This window comes from Microcebus murinus, chromosome 29 (assembly GCF_040939455.1).
Source record: "Microcebus murinus isolate Inina chromosome 29, M.murinus_Inina_mat1.0, whole genome shotgun sequence".
Lineage (NCBI taxonomy): Eukaryota > Metazoa > Chordata > Mammalia > Primates > Cheirogaleidae > Microcebus > Microcebus murinus.
The window spans coordinates 11,729,353-11,746,417 of NC_134132.1; the positions used below are offsets into that span (position 1 = coordinate 11,729,353).

Sequence of the window (17,065 nt, forward strand, 5' to 3'; positions counted from 1 at the left end):
AGACAGATTTCTCATTAGGAGGTCAGTGCTTGAGCAAGTACAAGAAGTTCTATATTTTGAAATACCTGCTTATTTTTTTTTAATCCTTAAAGTAGACTGACATTTATTGCCTATAGGTGCTTATATGAACTACTATTTTAGATATTGGCTTAAGAAAGGCTTCTGAATTTTTTTTTTTCTTTTTTGTAGACAGAGTTTTACTCTGTCACCCGAGCTAGAATATCGTGGCGTCAGCCTAACTCACAGTAACATCAAACTCCTGGGCTCAAGCGATCCTCCTGCCTCAGCCTCCCAAGTAGCTGGGACTACAGGCATGCGCCACCGTGCCTGGATAATTTTTTAAATATATTTTTAGTTGTCCAGCTAATTTCTTTCTCTTTCTAGTACAGACGGGGTCTCGCTCTTACTCAGGCTGGTCTCCAATGCCTGAGCTCAAAGGATCTGCCCACCTTGGTCTCCCAGAGTGCTAGGATTACAGGTGTGAGCCACTTGCCCGGCCTGTACCTTAGTTTTAACACTGGGTGGCAGCAATACTCTCTCTCTCTCTCTTTTTTTTTTTTTTTTTTTGATACAGAGTGAGACTCTTGTCTGTGCTAGAGAGCGGTGGCGTCAGCCTCGCTCACAGCAACCTCCAACTCCTGGGCTCAAGCGATCCTCCCGCCTCAGTCTCCCGAGCAGCTGGGACTACAGGCATGCGCCACCATGCCCGGCTCATTTTTTCTATATATATTTTTAGTTGGCCAAATTAATTTCTTTCTATTGTTAGTAGAGACGGGGTCTCGCTCTTGCTCAGGCTGGTTTCCAACTCCTGGCCTGGAGAGATCCTCCCGCCTCGGCCTCCCAGAGTGCCAGGATGACAGGCGTGAGCCACCGCGCCCGGCCTATACCTTAGTTTTAACACTGGGTGGCAGCAATGCTCTCTTAATCAATTAAAATGACAGTTGCTAACTTTCTGGAATAGGTGAGATTGGTGAAGGTGTACCCTAAAAGGAAAGTAGGGCACCAGCAGAGCAGGGGGACAGAGATAGACAGAGAGGGGGACAGAGATGGAACGGGAGGGAGGAAGAAGGAGAGGAAGAAAAAAAGAATTATTAGAAAGAATTAGATATTTCAAAAGAAAATAGTGAAATAGTCATCATTGCGGGGGAGGGTACCAGATCTTTACTGGACATCTTTCTGCTTCTAGGAAATTTAGTGTTATTTATGTTTTTAGACACCAGGTATTTTTTTTTTTTTTTGGTATTGACAATGTTTAAGGATCTTAAGTGGTCTTGGGTGAGATTTAGCAAAATCAGCAATATAGCAAATCTCTATAAAGCATAATGTGTTTTACTGTTCATTATCATCTTAGCATTAATCTCAATTTAAAAACCATGGCCATTATACTCTATGTATAACATTCCTTCCACAACAAAGCATTGAGTGGTATATTAAGTGTTATCTATTGCTGTGTAACCATTACCCCCCCAAAATTTGGTGGCTTAAAATGAAGAACATTTATTATTATTATTATTGTTATTTTTGAGACAGAGTCTCACTCTGTTGCCCAGGCTAGAGTGAGTGCCATGGTGTCAGCCTCGCTCACAGCAACCTCAATCTCTGGGGCTCAAGCAATCCTCCTGCCTCAGCCTCCCTCCTGAGTAGCTGGGACTACAGGCATGCGCCACCATGCCCGGCTAATTTTTTCTATATCTAAATTTTTAGTTTGTCAGTTAATTTGTTTCTACTTTATGGTAGAGATGGGGGTCTCCCTCTTGCTCAGGCTGGCCTCGAATTCCTGACCTCCAGCGATCCTCCTGCCTCAGCCTCCCGAGTAGCTGGGACTACAGGCATGCGTCACCATGCCCGGCTAATTTTTTCTATATCTATATTTTTAGTTTGTCAGTTAATTTATTTCTATTTTATAGTAGAGACGGGGGTCTCGCTCTTGCTCAGGCTGGTCTCGAACCCCTGACCTCGAGCAATCCTCCTGCCTGGGCCTCCTGAGTAGCTGGGTCTATAGACATGTGCCACCGTGCCCGGCTAAGTTTTTTTCTACATATTTTTAATTGTTTGGCTGATTTCTTTCTATTGTTAGTAGAGACGGGGGTCTCGCTCTTGCTCAGGCTGGCCTCGAACTCCTGACCTCCAGCGACCCTCCCACCTGGGCCTCCCAGAGAGAGAGCCAGGGTGCCAGGCCCAGACCGGGGCGCATTTCCTTAAGCGGCGGCCCCCAGTGAGGTCCCCGGTGGCCCCCCGCCCCGTGGCGCCCGAGCCCCGCCCCAGGCCCCGCGGCCACCACAAAGCCCTTTGTTGAGGCCGCGCGTGACGCGCAACCGCCGCCGGCCGGGGCGCCGGGCAGGCGGAGGCGGGTGCCCGCGGCGCGGGCCCGCGGCGTGCGCGCGGCCGTGTGCGCGGAGCCGGGCGCGCTCTCGCCCTCGGCCTGGAGCCCGCGACCCGCGCGCCCACGCGCCCGGGAGCCCGGTAACGAGGCCGCGCCGGGAGGGGAGGGCGGGCGCGGGCCGCGGGGAGCCGGTCACGGGACTGGCCGTGTGGCGGGCGGGCGGGCCGGCGCTGGGTCGCGCGTTCTGACCTCGGAGAGATATATATATATTTATTATTATTATTGTATTTGAGACAGACTCGAGTGCCCTGGCTCCAGCCTCGCTCATGGCAACCTCCAACTCCTGAGCTCAGGCGATCCTCCTGCCTCAGCCTCCCGAGTAGCTGGGACTGCAGGCATGCGCCACCATGCCCGGCTAATTTTTTCTGTATATTTAGTTGGCCGGATAATTCTTTCTATTTTTTAAATTTATTTTTTAATTGATTAATTTATTTTATTTTATTATTATTATTTTTTTGAGACAGGGTCTAACTCTGTTGCCCGGGCTAGAGTGAGTGCCGTGGCGTCAGCCTCACTCACAGCAACCTCCAACTCCTGGGCTCAAGCCATCCTCCTGCCTCAGCCTCCCGAGTAGCTGGGACTACAGGCATGCACCACCACGCCCGGCTAATTTTTTCTGTATATTTTTAGTTGGCCAATTAATTTCTTTCTATTTATAGTAGAGACGGGGTCCTGCTCTTGCTCAGGCTGGTTTCGAACTTCTGACCTTGAGCGATCCTCCAGCGGCGGCCTCCCAGAGTGCTAGGATCACAGGCGTGAGCCACCGCGCCCAGTCTAGGCTGACAAACCTTAACTGGGCATTTTCTCCTTCTATGGTGGCAAAAAATGATAATATGAGGTCATGGAAAACAAGAAAGAATACAGTTTTACATTTGGGGTTCAAGTTCAACTCATATTTGTTAGGGACTTTCTGACATTCAGAATTTTTTTTTTCTGCATCTTTTTATATTATTTGGCTAAGAAAATATTCTGGTGGAAGCCATGAGTGAGACGTGTTGCAATCCTTTCAGGCCAAGTGAACCGAGGAGCTGTGACATTACACCAGGCACCTATGTGAGGAGATTGGACTGTGGCAACTCACCATGGCATATGGCCTGCCAAGAAAGAATACGGTGAAAACCATTTTGCGGGGCAGTTGTTACGAGGTGTAAGTATTTTTATTGCCATTAGCATTGCCTGGGGGGGCAGTGTCTTTGTGAAAGTAAAAGTGTCAGACGCCCCATGCTCCCCATGAGATACTGGAGTATATGAGGTATCTTCAGATGTCAGGAAGCGATTTTTTTTTTTTTTTTTTTGAGACAGAGTCTCACTCTGCTGCCCGGGCTAGAGTGAGTGCTGTGGCGTCAGCCTCGCTCACAGCAACCTTAGACTCCTGGACTCAAGCAATCCTCCTGCCTCAGCCTCCCGAGTAGCTGGGACTACAGGCATGCGCCACCATGCCCGGCTCATTTTTTCTATCTATATTAGTTGGCCAATTAATTTCTTTCTTTTTTTAGTAGAGACGGGGTCTCGCTCTTGCTCAGGCTGGTTTTGAACTCCTGACCTCGAGCGATCCTCCCGCCTCGGCCTCCCAGAGTGCTGGGATTACAGGCGTGAGCCACCACGCCCGGCCTTTCTTCTCATTTTATCAATAAAAAACCATGTTCTGCTTTCTGCCACCCTCTGAAAATACTTGTTTAGATGGGCCGAATCTAGCTACGAATGCCCTGGTGGCAGGCGTCCTAGCAGAGCAGTCACTTAGCTGGTGCAGAGGCTCAGTTTTGCCTCTGTGCACTTTGGGCAGGCATGCATGGACTGCATGGCGTTTGCAATCAAGAAGTCCTCGGTTCCGAGCCTGGCCCTGCCCTGGCTCGGTGGGTGACCTTCTGTGTGCCTTGACCTCCGCACGTGTGGATGGACGTGACGACGTCTATCTGTGTAACGTGTCGCGTGCCGACCCATTGCCTGGCATACAGTGAGCACGTGTGGCTACCGCACTGTAGTTTCTCTGTCGCATTGTGGCGCTGCCTTTTCCTTTATTACATTTTTGGATTCGCTTTGTTTTGTTGATCCCCCTGCCTCAGAATTATGACATCTTTACCATTATGAGTCAGCTGAATTTTTCTTTTGACAGTGTTCTGAGAAGCAAAGGGAAGTTCCCTACAGAGTTATCAAACCAGAGCTATAGGAAAATCAGAGAAGACGCATTGTTGTATTGTGTTTAGTGTTGTCGGTTCGGTATGGGTTTAGACCTGGAACTCTAGGCAAATACCATTATAGTAGCTACTATTGTAAACATAATTTTGATGGAAAGAGATTCCTATTTCTGGAGAACGATTTATAGCACGGATTCTGTGGTTTTGGTTATGCAGAATTATTATTATTATTATTATTATTATTATTTTTAAGACAGAGTCTCACTGTGTTGCCCAGGCTAGAGTGCCGTGGTGTCAGCCTTGCTCACAGCAACCTCCAACTCCTGGCCTCAAGCGATCCTCCTGCCTCAGCCTCCTCCCGAGTAGCTGGGACTACAGGCATGCACCACCATGCCCGGCTAATTTTTTCTGTATATTTTTAGTTGGCCAGCTAATTTCTTTCTATTTTTTTAGTAGAGACTGGGTCTCGCTCTTGCTCAGCCTGGTTTCAAACTCCTGACCTTGAGCGATCCTCCTGCCTCAGCCTCCCAGAGTGCTGGGATTACAGGTGTGAGCCACCGCGCCTGGCCGGGACCATGTTTTTGATGAGCCATGAAAGACTTTTGAGTTTACAGTTCTTATCTATATTCTGTTACATGGAAAGATTGGGTTGACTCCAGGGGGGGCTGTGCTGTGAAAAAAAGTTCTTGGGCCTGGGCGCGGTGGCTCACGCCTGTAATCCTAGCACTCTGGGAGGCCGAGGCGGGAGGATCGCTCAAGGTCAGGAGTTCGAAACCAGCCTGAGCGAGACCCCGTCTCTACTATAAATAGAAAGAAATTAATTGACCAACTAAAAATATATATACAAAAAATTAGCTGGGCACGGTGGCGCATGCCTGTAGTCCCAGCTACTTGGGAGGCTGAAGCAGGAGGATCGCTTGAGCCCAGGAGTTGGAGGTTGCTGTGAGCTAGGCTGATGCCACGGCATTCACTCTAGCCAGGGCAACAAAAGTGAAACTCTGTCTCACAAAAAAAGAAAAAAAGTTCTTGGCATAATTTCTGGCCATTTTTTCAATATATCTCTACATTAGTTAGTATATAGCTTCTCCTAGTTGGAGTTACAACTGGGGAAAATCCTGAATACCTCCTCGTGAACCAAAATGTCTAATGGCCAGTGGAACTGAGAATTAAAAGATGTTCTGTATATCATGCAGTATGTGCTTAATAAATGTTTTTACATATATATATTTTTTGTTTTTCCCCAAATTCATATATTTATTGAATGAATCAATGGATTCGTCCCCCAGACAGGAAGCATGGGATCTTGCACTACTTACAAAGACTTTCTACACGAACCTAGCCAACATGAAGTTGCCTTTCTTGGGAGAGATTAAATTTGGGAATCCTCTAAAGCTCACAAGATATAAAACCATGAAGGATGGCCTGCTAATTTCAGCAGAATGTAAGTTCCTTAAGTTCTGCTTTCATATATTCTAAACTGTGTGTACCATGTGCTTATTGTCAGAGAAACGTTTAAATCTGCATGTGCATCTCCAGGCGTCCTATCTCTGTAGCCCTGTCATCTCGTTTATTTATTTATTTATTTGTTTGTTTATTTATTTTTGAGACAGAGTCTCACTTTGTTGCCCAGGCTAGAGTGAGTGCCGTGGCGTTAGCCTAGCTCACAGCAACCTCAGACTCCTGGGCTCCAGCGATCCTCCTGCCTCAGCCTCCCGAGTAGCTGGGACTACAGGCATGCGCCACCATGCCCGGCTAATTTTTTCTATATATATTAGTCGACCAATTAATTTCTTTCTATTTTTAGTAGAGACGGGGTCTCGCTCTTGCTCAGGCTGGTCTCAAACTCCTGACCTCGAACCTCGAGCGATCCTCCCGCCTCGGCCTCCCAGAGTGGCTAGGATTACAGGCGTGAGCCACCTCGCCCGGCCTGTCATCTCGTTTATTATTCAGGAATGTGAATATTGCTGTAGGATACCCAGTTTTGGCTTAATTATGTGTGGCAAGAAACGTCAGTCAATTTGCTTTGTGTGTTTCTATCTTTCAGCCCTCAAACTTGAAAGGGAGTGTGAACTGAAGCGCCTAAATAAACATAAATGCCAAGAGACCACATCTCGGGAACTGCAGCTTTTGCTAAGGGAAAGGCAAACTGGTTTGAGGAGGCCTCTTCCGCCTTAGTGGCCGTCGGCTCACCCTCAGATCTGTGCTCCGCTCTCTGCAGCCGACCGGGAGGGAGGTCTCTGAAGCTTTCACTGTGTGGAGTTCAGTGCGGACAAACAGACGCCCACTGGTGGCCCGGCCGGTGCCCATCGATGTGGGGTAGTGGACAGCTCTTACGGATCTTCTGAGTCCCCGCCGTGCCCTTGTTCCTTTGTGTCGCGAGCAACAGCATTGTAAGTAGGTGAGAATACGTGTGGAGTTGAGCCATTTGTGATATGCATTTTGATTTTTATAAAATTACACTAAAGAAAGAGGAAACTCCTTGTCAGAGGCATTATTTTAAAGAGACATCTTTTTTTTTTTTTTTTTTTTTTTTTGAGACAGAGTCTCACTCTGTTGCCCAGGCTACAGTGAGTGCTGTGGCGTCAGCCTCGCTTATGGCAACCTCCAACTCCTGGGCTCAAGCAATCCTCCTGCCTCAGCCTCCCGAGTAGCTAGGATTACAGGCATGCGCCTCCATGCCCGGCTGGTTTTTTCTATATATTTTTAGTTGGTCAATTAGTTTCTTTCTATTTATAGTAGAGACGGGGTCTCGCTCTTGCTCGGGCTGGTTTCGAACTCCTGACCTCGAGCGATCCTCCCATCTTGGCCTCCCAGAGTGCTAGGATCACAGGCGTGAGCCACCGCGCCCGGCCTGTAAGGATCTTAAGTAAGATGTTGCTTTCACTGGGAAAGAGGTAACCTCTTTTCATCATAGTTTTCAGAACGGTATCTTCTTTCCCACTCCAGTTAATGGCAGCATTTCTATCTGGGTGCTTGGGCCAGAATCTGAGGGGTTGTCTGTCATTCTTCGTGTCCCTGTACTCCTCTTCAGTCCAGTCTGTCAGCAGGTCTCGTGGGCTGTCCCTCTGAGCATGTTGCAGATGTATCCATTTCCTTCTCCGCCTCACCCAAGCCTCCATCACCCATTGTCTATAATCTGGAGAAAGCCTCTTAACTGACCTCCTCTCTTCCCGTGCTTGCGTTCCTATATCTATCCTCGACACTCACGGCGATCTTTTAAAAATGGCACTCATGGGCTGGGCACAGTGGCTCACGCCTGTCATCCCAGCACTCTGGGAGGCCCAGGCGGGAGGATCGCTCGAGGTCAGGAGTTTGAAACCAGCCTGAGCAAGAGCAAGACCCCGTCTCTACTATAAATAGAAAGAAATCAATTGGCCAACTAATATATATATAAAATTAGCCGGGCATGGAGGCGCATGCCTGTAGTCCCAGCTACTCGGGAGGCTGAGGCAGGAGGATTGCTTGAGCCCAGGAGTCTGAGGTTGCTGTGAGCGAGGCTGACGCCACAGCACTCACGCTAGCCTGGGCAACAGAGTGAGACTCTGTCTCAAATTGAAAAAAAAAAAAAGTGGCACTCATGGTACTGCCAAAAAGATCTGTCACTGCCCTGAGTCACGTCCTTTCCCATGCCGTGAAGTCCCTGTGCTGTGTGACACTCGCCTGCCTCTGTGACCTGATTTCTCCCACTCTCGCCCTGCCCTGCCGGGTGCTGGCGCCGTGGCCTACTTTCTGCTCTCTGACACACGAGGCTCGTGCCTGCCTTTGTGCTTGCTGTTTGTTTTTCCCAAGATTCTCTGCCCTGGGATTCTCACAGGGCTGCCTCCTAATTATGGAGGGCTTAAATAATGAGTACCTGCTCAGGGAGGCCTCCTGGGACCACCCTCGTTGAATCGGCCTTTCCTTCTACCCAGGTGCTCTCTGTGCCTACACCCTGCTATAATTCCCTCACAACACTTACATCACTATCCGCGGCTACTTATCTCCCTAATATTATTTCTCTGTGGTGTCTCTAGCGTCTACCATAGCACCCACCCGGGGTGGCTGCTCGCTCCATCAGTGTTTGTTGAATGAATGGCTGTATTACCTTAAAAATTGTTGAAAAGGGGCTGAGTGCGGGGGCTCACGCCTGTAATTCCAGCGCTTTGGGAGGCTGACGCAGGAAGATCACTTGAGGCCAGGAGTTTGAGACAACATAGCAAGACCCTGTCTCTAAAAAAATAAAAAAGAAAGAAAAATTAGCCAGGTGTGGTGGCATACGTCTGTAGTCCTAGCTACTCAGGAGGCTGAGGTAGAAGGATCTCTTGAGCCCAAGAGTTGGAGGCTGCAGTGAGCTATGATCAAGCCACTGCAGTCTAGCCTGGGCCACAGAGCAAGACCCTGTCTCAAAACAAAACAAAAAAAAGAATTAAGCACACTTCTGAAGAGTATACTCAGGGGATTTGATTCTGGCTGTTCCTTTCTTCTTATTATTATTCTTTTTTTTTTTTTTTGAGACAGAGTCTCACTCTGTTGCCCAGGCTAGAGTGAGTGCCGTGGTGTCAGCCTCGCTCACAGCAACCTCCCACTCCTGGGCTCAAGCGATCCTCCTGCCTCAGCCTCCCGAGTAGCTGGGACTACAGGCATGCGTCACCATGCCCAGCCCATTTTTTCTATATATTTTTAGTTGTCCAGTTAATTTCTTTCTATTTTTAGTAGAGACGGGGTCTCGCTCTTGCTCAGGCTGGTCTGCCCGCCTTGGCCTCCCAGAGTGCTGGGATGACAGGCGTGAGCCACCGCACCCGGCCTGTTCCCTTCTTATATACTCTTTGACACGTATTGTTTTAGCTTTATCGAGGTATAATTGCTGACATAAACTGTACCTGTTTAAGGCACACAACTGGATGAGTTTTGACATATGTCAGTGCCTGTGGGACCATTCTCACAATCAGGCTAACACATGCGACCATCGCCCCAGGAGTTTTTTTGTGCCCCTTGTAATCCATCCTTTCTCACTGCTCTTCCCCCACCCCTAGCCTCTAGGTGACCACTGACTTATCTGCTTTCTAGCACTGTCTATTAGTTTGCATTGGTGAGAATTTCGTAGAAATGGAATCATTCAGCATCTGATTTTTTTTTGTTTTGGCTTATACTCAGCATAATTATTTTGAGACTCATCCATGTCATTGCATGTGTGTTTCTTTTTATTGCTGAGTGGTTTTCTACTGTGTGGAAATACCCCACTTTGTTTATCCATGCACTTATTGATAAATATTTGGGTTGGGTTCAGTTCTGAGTGCTTACGAATGAAGCCGCCGAGAGCACTGTGTGGGTATGTGCTCTCATTTCTTTTTTTTTTTTTTGGAGACAGAGTCTCACTCTGTCACCCGGGCTAAAGTGCTGTGGTGTCAGCCTAGCTCACAGCAACCTCAAACTCCTGGGCTCAAGCGATCCTCCTGCCTCAGCCTCCCCAGTAGCTGGGGCTACAGGCATGCGCCACCATGCCCGGCTAGTTTTTTCTATATATATTAGTTGGCCAATTAATTTCTTTCTATTTATAGTAGAGACGGGGTCTCGCTCTTGCTCAGGCTGGTTTCGAACTCCTGACCTTGAGCAATCCGCCCACCTCGGCCTCCCAGAGTGCTAGGATTACAGGCGTGAGCCACTGCGCCCGGCCAGGTGACGCAGCTTTTAAAGGAGTGGAACTGAGATGCAAGCCCCTGGCCTGTGCCTTCAAAGTCCATCCTTTTCCGGAAGCTTCTGCTGGCAAGGCCCTGCTTGACCCTCCTTTGACCTGGCTGCTTGTGTGGTCCGTTAGTATCTGCTGAGACCTTGCTTGGACTGTTTGCTCTTCTTAAGGCCCCAGGCAGCTTCAGGGCCTGCAACCCAAGTTGCCTAAAGTCCTTGTGCAGCCAGTGTCTGCTGAGGCCACTTTCAGGGAGCGTTTGGCTAAGCAAGGCCCTTGCTGGGCCTTATCTTTGATAAAGAACGTCACTTTGGCCGGGCGCAGTGGCTCGCGCCTGTAATCCTAGCTGTCTGGGAGGCCTAGGCGGGCGGATTGCTCGAGGTCAGGAGTTCAAAACCAGCCTGAGCAAGAGCGAGACCCGGACTCTACTATAAATAGAAAGAAATTAATTGGCCAACTGATATATATATATAAAATTAGCCGGACATGGTGGTGTATGCCTGTAGTCCCAGCTACTCGGGAGGCTGAGGCAGGAGGATCACTTGAGCCCAGGAGTTTGAGGTTGCTGTGAGCGAGGCTGACGCCATGACACTCACTCTAGCCTGGACAACAAAGCGAGACTCTGTCTCAAAACAAAAGAAAAAAAAAAAAGAACTTTAAGGTGGGTGAGGCCTGTGTGTTACTCACGTCAGGCCCAGAGAACGCAGCTTCTTTCTTTAAAAACCAGCACCCTGGCCAGGCATGGTGGCTCACACCTGTCATCCTAGCACTCTGGGAGGATGAGGTGGGCATATTGCTCGAGGTCACGAGTTCAAAACCAGCCTGAGCAAGACCCCGTCTCTACCAAAAATAGAAAGAAATTAAATTAATTGACCAACTAAAAAATATATATATACAAAAAATTAGCCAGGCATGGTGGTGCATGCCTGTAGTCCCAGCTACTCAGGAGGCTGAGGCAGGAGGATTGCTTGAGCCCGGGAGTTTGAGGTTGCTGTGAGCTAGGCAGACACCATGGCACTCACTCTAGCCCAGGCAACAGAGTGAGACTCTGCCTCAAAAAAAAAACAAAAAAAAAAAAACCCAAAAACCCAGCACCCTAAGAGCTGACATAGCTTCAGTGACCAACCAAAACGAGAATCTCACGTGGTCAATGTCTTGCCCAGGTCACAGCAGTTAAAAATCTAACTGCGTCACTGTAAAGTCCAGTCTCATTGCCGTGTAATAATCTCTGTAAATTTTCAAGGTCAAAATGCTCTGCCAGGCCGGGCGCGGTGGCCATTCCAACAGTCTTTTTAGGGTCAGTCCCTTTCCATTGCTCCTCTTCATCCACCTGTACTCCAAGGACGTGCTTTTCACTTTGAAAGGTTCACTGCGTTAAAATGTGGGCGTGACCTCCTTGTGGGCGGCCATGTTCTCCTACGTCAGATCAGCTCCATCCGGTCAGCTCTCTGTCAAGGCAGCCTCTCCCAAGTGCCAGAAGACTCCCTTTCTCTGATTGCCTGAGCGATTACTCATCGTGTGGCTATTTCCTGTTGGAATTTAATTTCCTGCTCTCACCAACTATGTAGGGCAGGTAAGACAAGCACACCTTGGACCCGACAGATGACCAAACGTTTCCTAGCTCGGGTTACCTGCGCCGCCTCCTTCCTCTGGAGCTCTGTTGCCTCAAAACTCAGGTATCAGGCCGGGCGCTGTGGCTCACCCCTGTAATCCTAGCTCTTGGGAGGCCGAGGCGGGCGGATTGCTCAAGGTCAGGAGTTCAAAACCAGCCTGAGCAAGAGCGAGACCCCGTCTCTACTATAAATAGAAAGAAATTAATTGGCCAACTGATATATATATAAAAAATTAGCCGGGCATGGTGGCGCGTGCCTGTAGTCCCAGCTACTCGGGAGGCTGAGGCAGAAGGATCACTCGAGCCCAGGAGTTTGAGGTTGCTGTGAGCTAGGCTGACGCCACGGCACTCACTCTAGCCTGGACAACAAAGCAAGACTCTGTCTCAAAAAAAAAAAACAAAAAAAAAACAAAACAAAAAAAAACTCAGGTATCCTGGGAGAGCGAACGAAGGTCAGAATTCTAGCACTGCAGTTTAACAATGCTGAAACTACACAAGTAATGGAGACGGCTGACATGATTTCCTTCAAAATAAGAGGAGGGTTATTTCCCAGTGGTGGTCTTCTTTTATCATGGGATCACATAATAAATAAATAAATATATATATATTGTCTTCTCATGACCCTTTCAGTATTTTAAAGAAATTTCTAGGTTTTATTAAAAAAAAGGCTTTGAAAAGCCAAATCGGAAAATTGGAGGCAAGAGCAAAGGAGAGCTTTTTTCTGATCCTGACTTGTTATTTTTTTGGGGCTGGATGCAACAGATGTTATTAATAACCACCACCCACCACCACAATAACTAATATTCACTGAGCACTTATAATAAAATGCCCCAGGCACAGTGGCTAGAAATGGTCCGATGAGAAGGCTGGAAGTTTGTACCACATGCCTGGGATTGATCCCTGCTTTTCCTATGAAATGTCTGCGCTCAGCAACACTTTATTCTTTTTTTTAAATTTATTTTTAGTTTTTATTTATTTTTTTTTTTGAGACAGAGTCTCACTCTGTTGTCCAGCCTAGAGTGCAGTGGCATCAGCCTCACTCACAGCAACCTCAAACTCCTGGGCTCAAGCGATCCTCCTGCCTCAGCCTCCCAGAGTGCTACGATTACAGGCGTGACCCACAGCGCCCGGCCTAGGCTGGTCTCAAACTCTTGAGCTCAAGCAGTCTTCCTGCCTTGGCTTCCCAGAGTGCTGGGATTACAGGTGTCAGCCACCGCACCCTGCCTTATCCTCAGCCTTTCAAACACACATTTTGGCTTGTGATTATCTTTCAAAATTTTTTAGAGCAATTTTTGTGAAATCATAGATAAGTCAAAAATTCGTGCTGTTTTCAAATATAAGTTCCGTTGTGGAACCAACACTGCACAGAAATTAATTGGCCAACTGATATATATATATAAAAAATTAGCCGGGCATGGTGGCTCATGCCTGTAGTCCCAGCTACTCGGGAGGCTGAGACAGGAGGATTGCTTGAGCCCAGGAGTTGGAGGTTGCTGTGAGCTAGGCTGACGCCACGGCAGCTCGAATATCAATGAAGTGTTTGGGAAGGATGAGGCTAATGAATGCACAGGCGATGGTTTGAGAAGTTCCGTTCTGATGATTTTAATCTTGAAAATGAGCCACGTGGGTGAGGGCCCTGAGGCCAAGGTGGGTAATGGTGAGCTGAAAGCTGTAGTGGAAGCGAGTCCATCTCAATCTATGTGTGAATTAGCAGCAAGGTTTGACGTCACTATTCCAACAATACTGGACCATTTGAAAGAAACGGGCGAGGTTAAAGAAGCTGGATAGATGGGTTCTGCACGAATTAAATGAGCGTCAGAAGAGAAATCGTCTCGAAGCGTGCCTTTCTTTGCTGTCACAACATAAAGGCGAACCATTTCCACACCATATTGTTATACATGTGATGAAAGTGGATGCTTTCTGACAATCGAAAGCATTTGGCACAATGGTTGGATAACTATGAAGTGCCAGAACACAGTCCAAAGCCAAGTATTCATCCAGAAAAGCTAATGGTGTCTGTTTGGTGGTCCAGCGCTGGTATCATCCACTACAGCTTCATGAAACCTGGTCAGCCGATTACAGCAGATGTCTGCTGCAACCAGCTGGACCAAAGGATGAGGATGCTTGCGATTAAGTTGCTGAGATTGGTCAACAGAGACAAGTCAGTCCTCTTGCAAGACAACAGTGGACCACATGTTGCACAAACAACACTGCTCAAACTAGAGAAGCTGGACTTGGAAACTCTGTCCTCCACCAGACCTTGCACCAGCTGACCACCACTTCTTCCAGGCTTTGGACCACTTCTTGCAGGAAAAATATTCAGTTCTCAATAAGCTGTGGAAAACACCTTTCACAATTTCATTGCCACTTGCTCTCTAGGCTTCTTTGCTGCTGGCATAAGCAAGCTACCATTAAGATGGCAAAGCTGTGTCCCGAGTTTATGTGCATAGTTTGATTAATTGTACTGCTTCTTGTTTTTTTTTTTTTTGAGACAGAGTCTCACCCTGTTGCCCAGGCTAGAGTGAGTGCCTTGGCGTCAGCCTCGCTCACAGCAACCTCCAATGCCTGGGCTCAAGCAATCCTCCTGCCTCAGCCTCCCGAGTAGCTGGGACTACAGGCATTCGCCACCATGCCCGGCTAATTTATTCTATATATTTTTAGTCATCCAGCTAATTTCTTTCTATTTATAGTAGAGACGGGGGTCTCGCTCTTGCTCATGCTGGTCTCGAACTCCTGACCTTGAGTGATCCTCCCGCCTCGGCCTCCCAGAGTGCTGGGATTACAGGCATGAGCCACCGCGCCTGGCCTGTCTTGCTTCTTGTTTGAGGTATGATAAACTACACTTATGATTCGAAATGGGACTTTCATATTTAATGACCTAAAATATTTTATGCAAGTAAAACTCATGAACTTTTATTATTTCATTTGTTTTTCATAGTGAGCGTAGACTTGGGGGTCAACTTCTGCCACTTTGTTGTTTCATGGCAGTGAGCCTCTTTTCACCCACCGGTAAATGAGAGTAGTCATGGCTCCTGGCTTGATAGGGTTGTTGGGAGGATGAAGTGAATTCCCCAGGGGACCCTTCACAGGGCCTGGTACACAGGAAGAACTCAGTATGTGGTAGTTGTTGTCACCATAGAAAATCAGTATCAGTAATTTGCTCTCATGAGTGACAAATCCCATTAATCCCATTTATTATCATTTGCAATAAAATTTCTTCTTGTAACCCTAGGATTTAAGCAGGCGGTGAGAATTTATGGTTATAATCTGAATAACATCTCATCTGGGCCTGGCGAGGTGGCTCACGCCTGTAATCCTAGCACTCCGGGAGGCCGAGGTGGGAGGATCGCTCGAGGTCAGGAGTTGGAAACCAGCCTGAGCAAGAGCCAGACTCGTCTCTACTACAAATAGAAAGAAATTAATTGGCCAACTAACATATAGAAAAAATCAGCTGAGCATGGGGGCGCATGCCTGTAGTCCCAGCTACTCAGGAGGCTGAGGTAGGAGGATCGTTTGAGCCCAGGAGTTGGAGGTTGCTGTGAGCCAGGCTGACGCCACGGCACTCACTCTAGCCTGGGCAACAGAGTAAGACTCTGTCTCGAAAAAACAAAACAAAAAACATCTCATCTGATAAGCTTAGGCCAGGAAAGGGTGCTGGGAAAAGGACCACAAATGCTATTATAAATAGGATTCCGTCCTGCAGGGTCAACGGGCCTTTCCAGTTGGTTTTGTTGAGTGGTTGCTTTGTTTTCCCTCTGGCCATTTGTCCTGAAGGAGGAGCAGGGGCTGTTTCAGGCTCAGCTCTGTGCAGTCCCATCCACCACCCTGCCCTGGGTCCTCGCTTGGCCTAGCGGTGCTCCCCACGCCCTCGCATTCCATTTTCTGCAGGTATCTCTCACCTGGAAGCTTTGGTATCTGTTTGGCTCCCTTATAAAAACCTAAGGACAAAGACAATCATTGAGTCGACTCCAGGGTCTGGTTCCTCATGGAGCCAGGAGGTTGTTGTCAGCCTTTAGGGAGCAACTGGGAATAACCACAACTTCCTCTGTTTTTATTCCTTTGCCTTCAGTTCCCTTTTCCTAGATTATAAAAACAGTAATTAACAGCCATTTCAAAGATAGGAGATAGCACACAAATATAATGAAGAACAAATCAGGCCGGGTGTGGTGGCTCACGCCTGTCTAGCACTATGGGAGGCCGAGGCAGGTGGATCGCTCAAGGTCAGGAGTTCGAAATCAGCCTGAGCAAGAGCGAGACCCTATCTCTAATTAAAAAAAAAAGAAAGAAATTAATTGGCCAACTAAAAATACATAGAAAAAATGAGCCGGGCATGGTGGCGCATGCCTGTAGTCCCAGCTACTCGGGAGGCTGAGGCAGGAGGATCGCTTGAGCCCAGGAGTTGGAGGTTGCTGTGAGCTACACTGACGCCACGGCACTCTAGCCCGGGGAACAACAAAGTGAGACTCTTGCCTCAAAAAAAAGACCAAACAAACAAAAAACCCCCACAACAACTACAAAAAAGAAGAACAAATCATTTCTAATGGTACAAACAGAAGCAATCATTATGAAAATTTTGTAGTCTTTCCACTTAGTAGCTTTCTGTGCTTATTATCTTAACATGATTGGGAGCATTCTGTCTATACCATTTGATCTTGATTTCTTGGTTTAAACTTTTAATGCAAACATTTCTCTTTCTTAAAATGATGTCTACATTTTAAATAGCTCCATAATATCTCATTGTATGGTTGTACCATAATTTACTTAATCAGTCCCTCTTTGGACATTAAAGTTGTTCCCAGTTTTGTGACTTTATAAATGAAATGTTATTATAAATAAGAGATAGGGTCTCTCTCTGTTGCCCAGGCTAGAGTGCAGCCACACAATCATAGCTCACTGCAGCTTTGAACTCCTAGGCTCAAGCGATCTCCTGCTTCAGCCTTCTAAGTAGCTGGGACTACAGGTACATACCACCAGGCCTGGCTAATTATTTTTCTTTTTCTTTTTTTGTAGAAATGGGGTCTCACTATGTTGCCCAGGCTGGTCTTCAACTCCTGGCCTCAAGCGATCCTCCTGCCTTAGCCTCCCAAAGGGCTAGGATTATAGGAGTGAGCCACTGCACCTAGCAATAAGAATGTCTTTATCATAATGCTATTATAAATGGGAGCATCTGCCCCAAAGAAATAATAAATCTTTGCCAGTATTGAAGTTTGTTTATTAAGAAAGCTTCTTAGACTTATAGTAACAAAGGTTATTAGTACATATTGCCGTACTTT

General features: G+C 47.5%; 1 protein-coding gene across 2 annotated transcripts; it reads left to right on the plus strand.

Annotated features, from left to right (window-relative positions):
* The first annotated feature begins 2,308 nt into the window (after window positions 1-2,308).
* Window positions 2,309-16,992, plus strand: C29H4orf36 (chromosome 29 C4orf36 homolog). 2 transcript variants are annotated; one of them, XM_075998659.1, is made up of 5 exons: window positions 2,309-2,463; window positions 3,394-3,530; window positions 5,805-5,959; window positions 6,563-6,916; window positions 16,803-16,992. In XM_075998659.1, exons 2-4 carry the CDS (start codon window positions 3,466-3,468, stop codon window positions 6,691-6,693), a joined length of 351 nt encoding a protein of 116 aa, XP_075854774.1. In that variant the 5' UTR covers window positions 2,309-2,463; window positions 3,394-3,465; the 3' UTR covers window positions 6,694-6,916; window positions 16,803-16,992. The 2 variants fall into 2 exon arrangements, with proteins under 2 accessions (XP_075854774.1, XP_075854773.1); XM_075998658.1 differs by having other exon boundaries at window positions 6,563-6,908.
* Window positions 16,993-17,065: the final 73 nt, after the last annotated feature.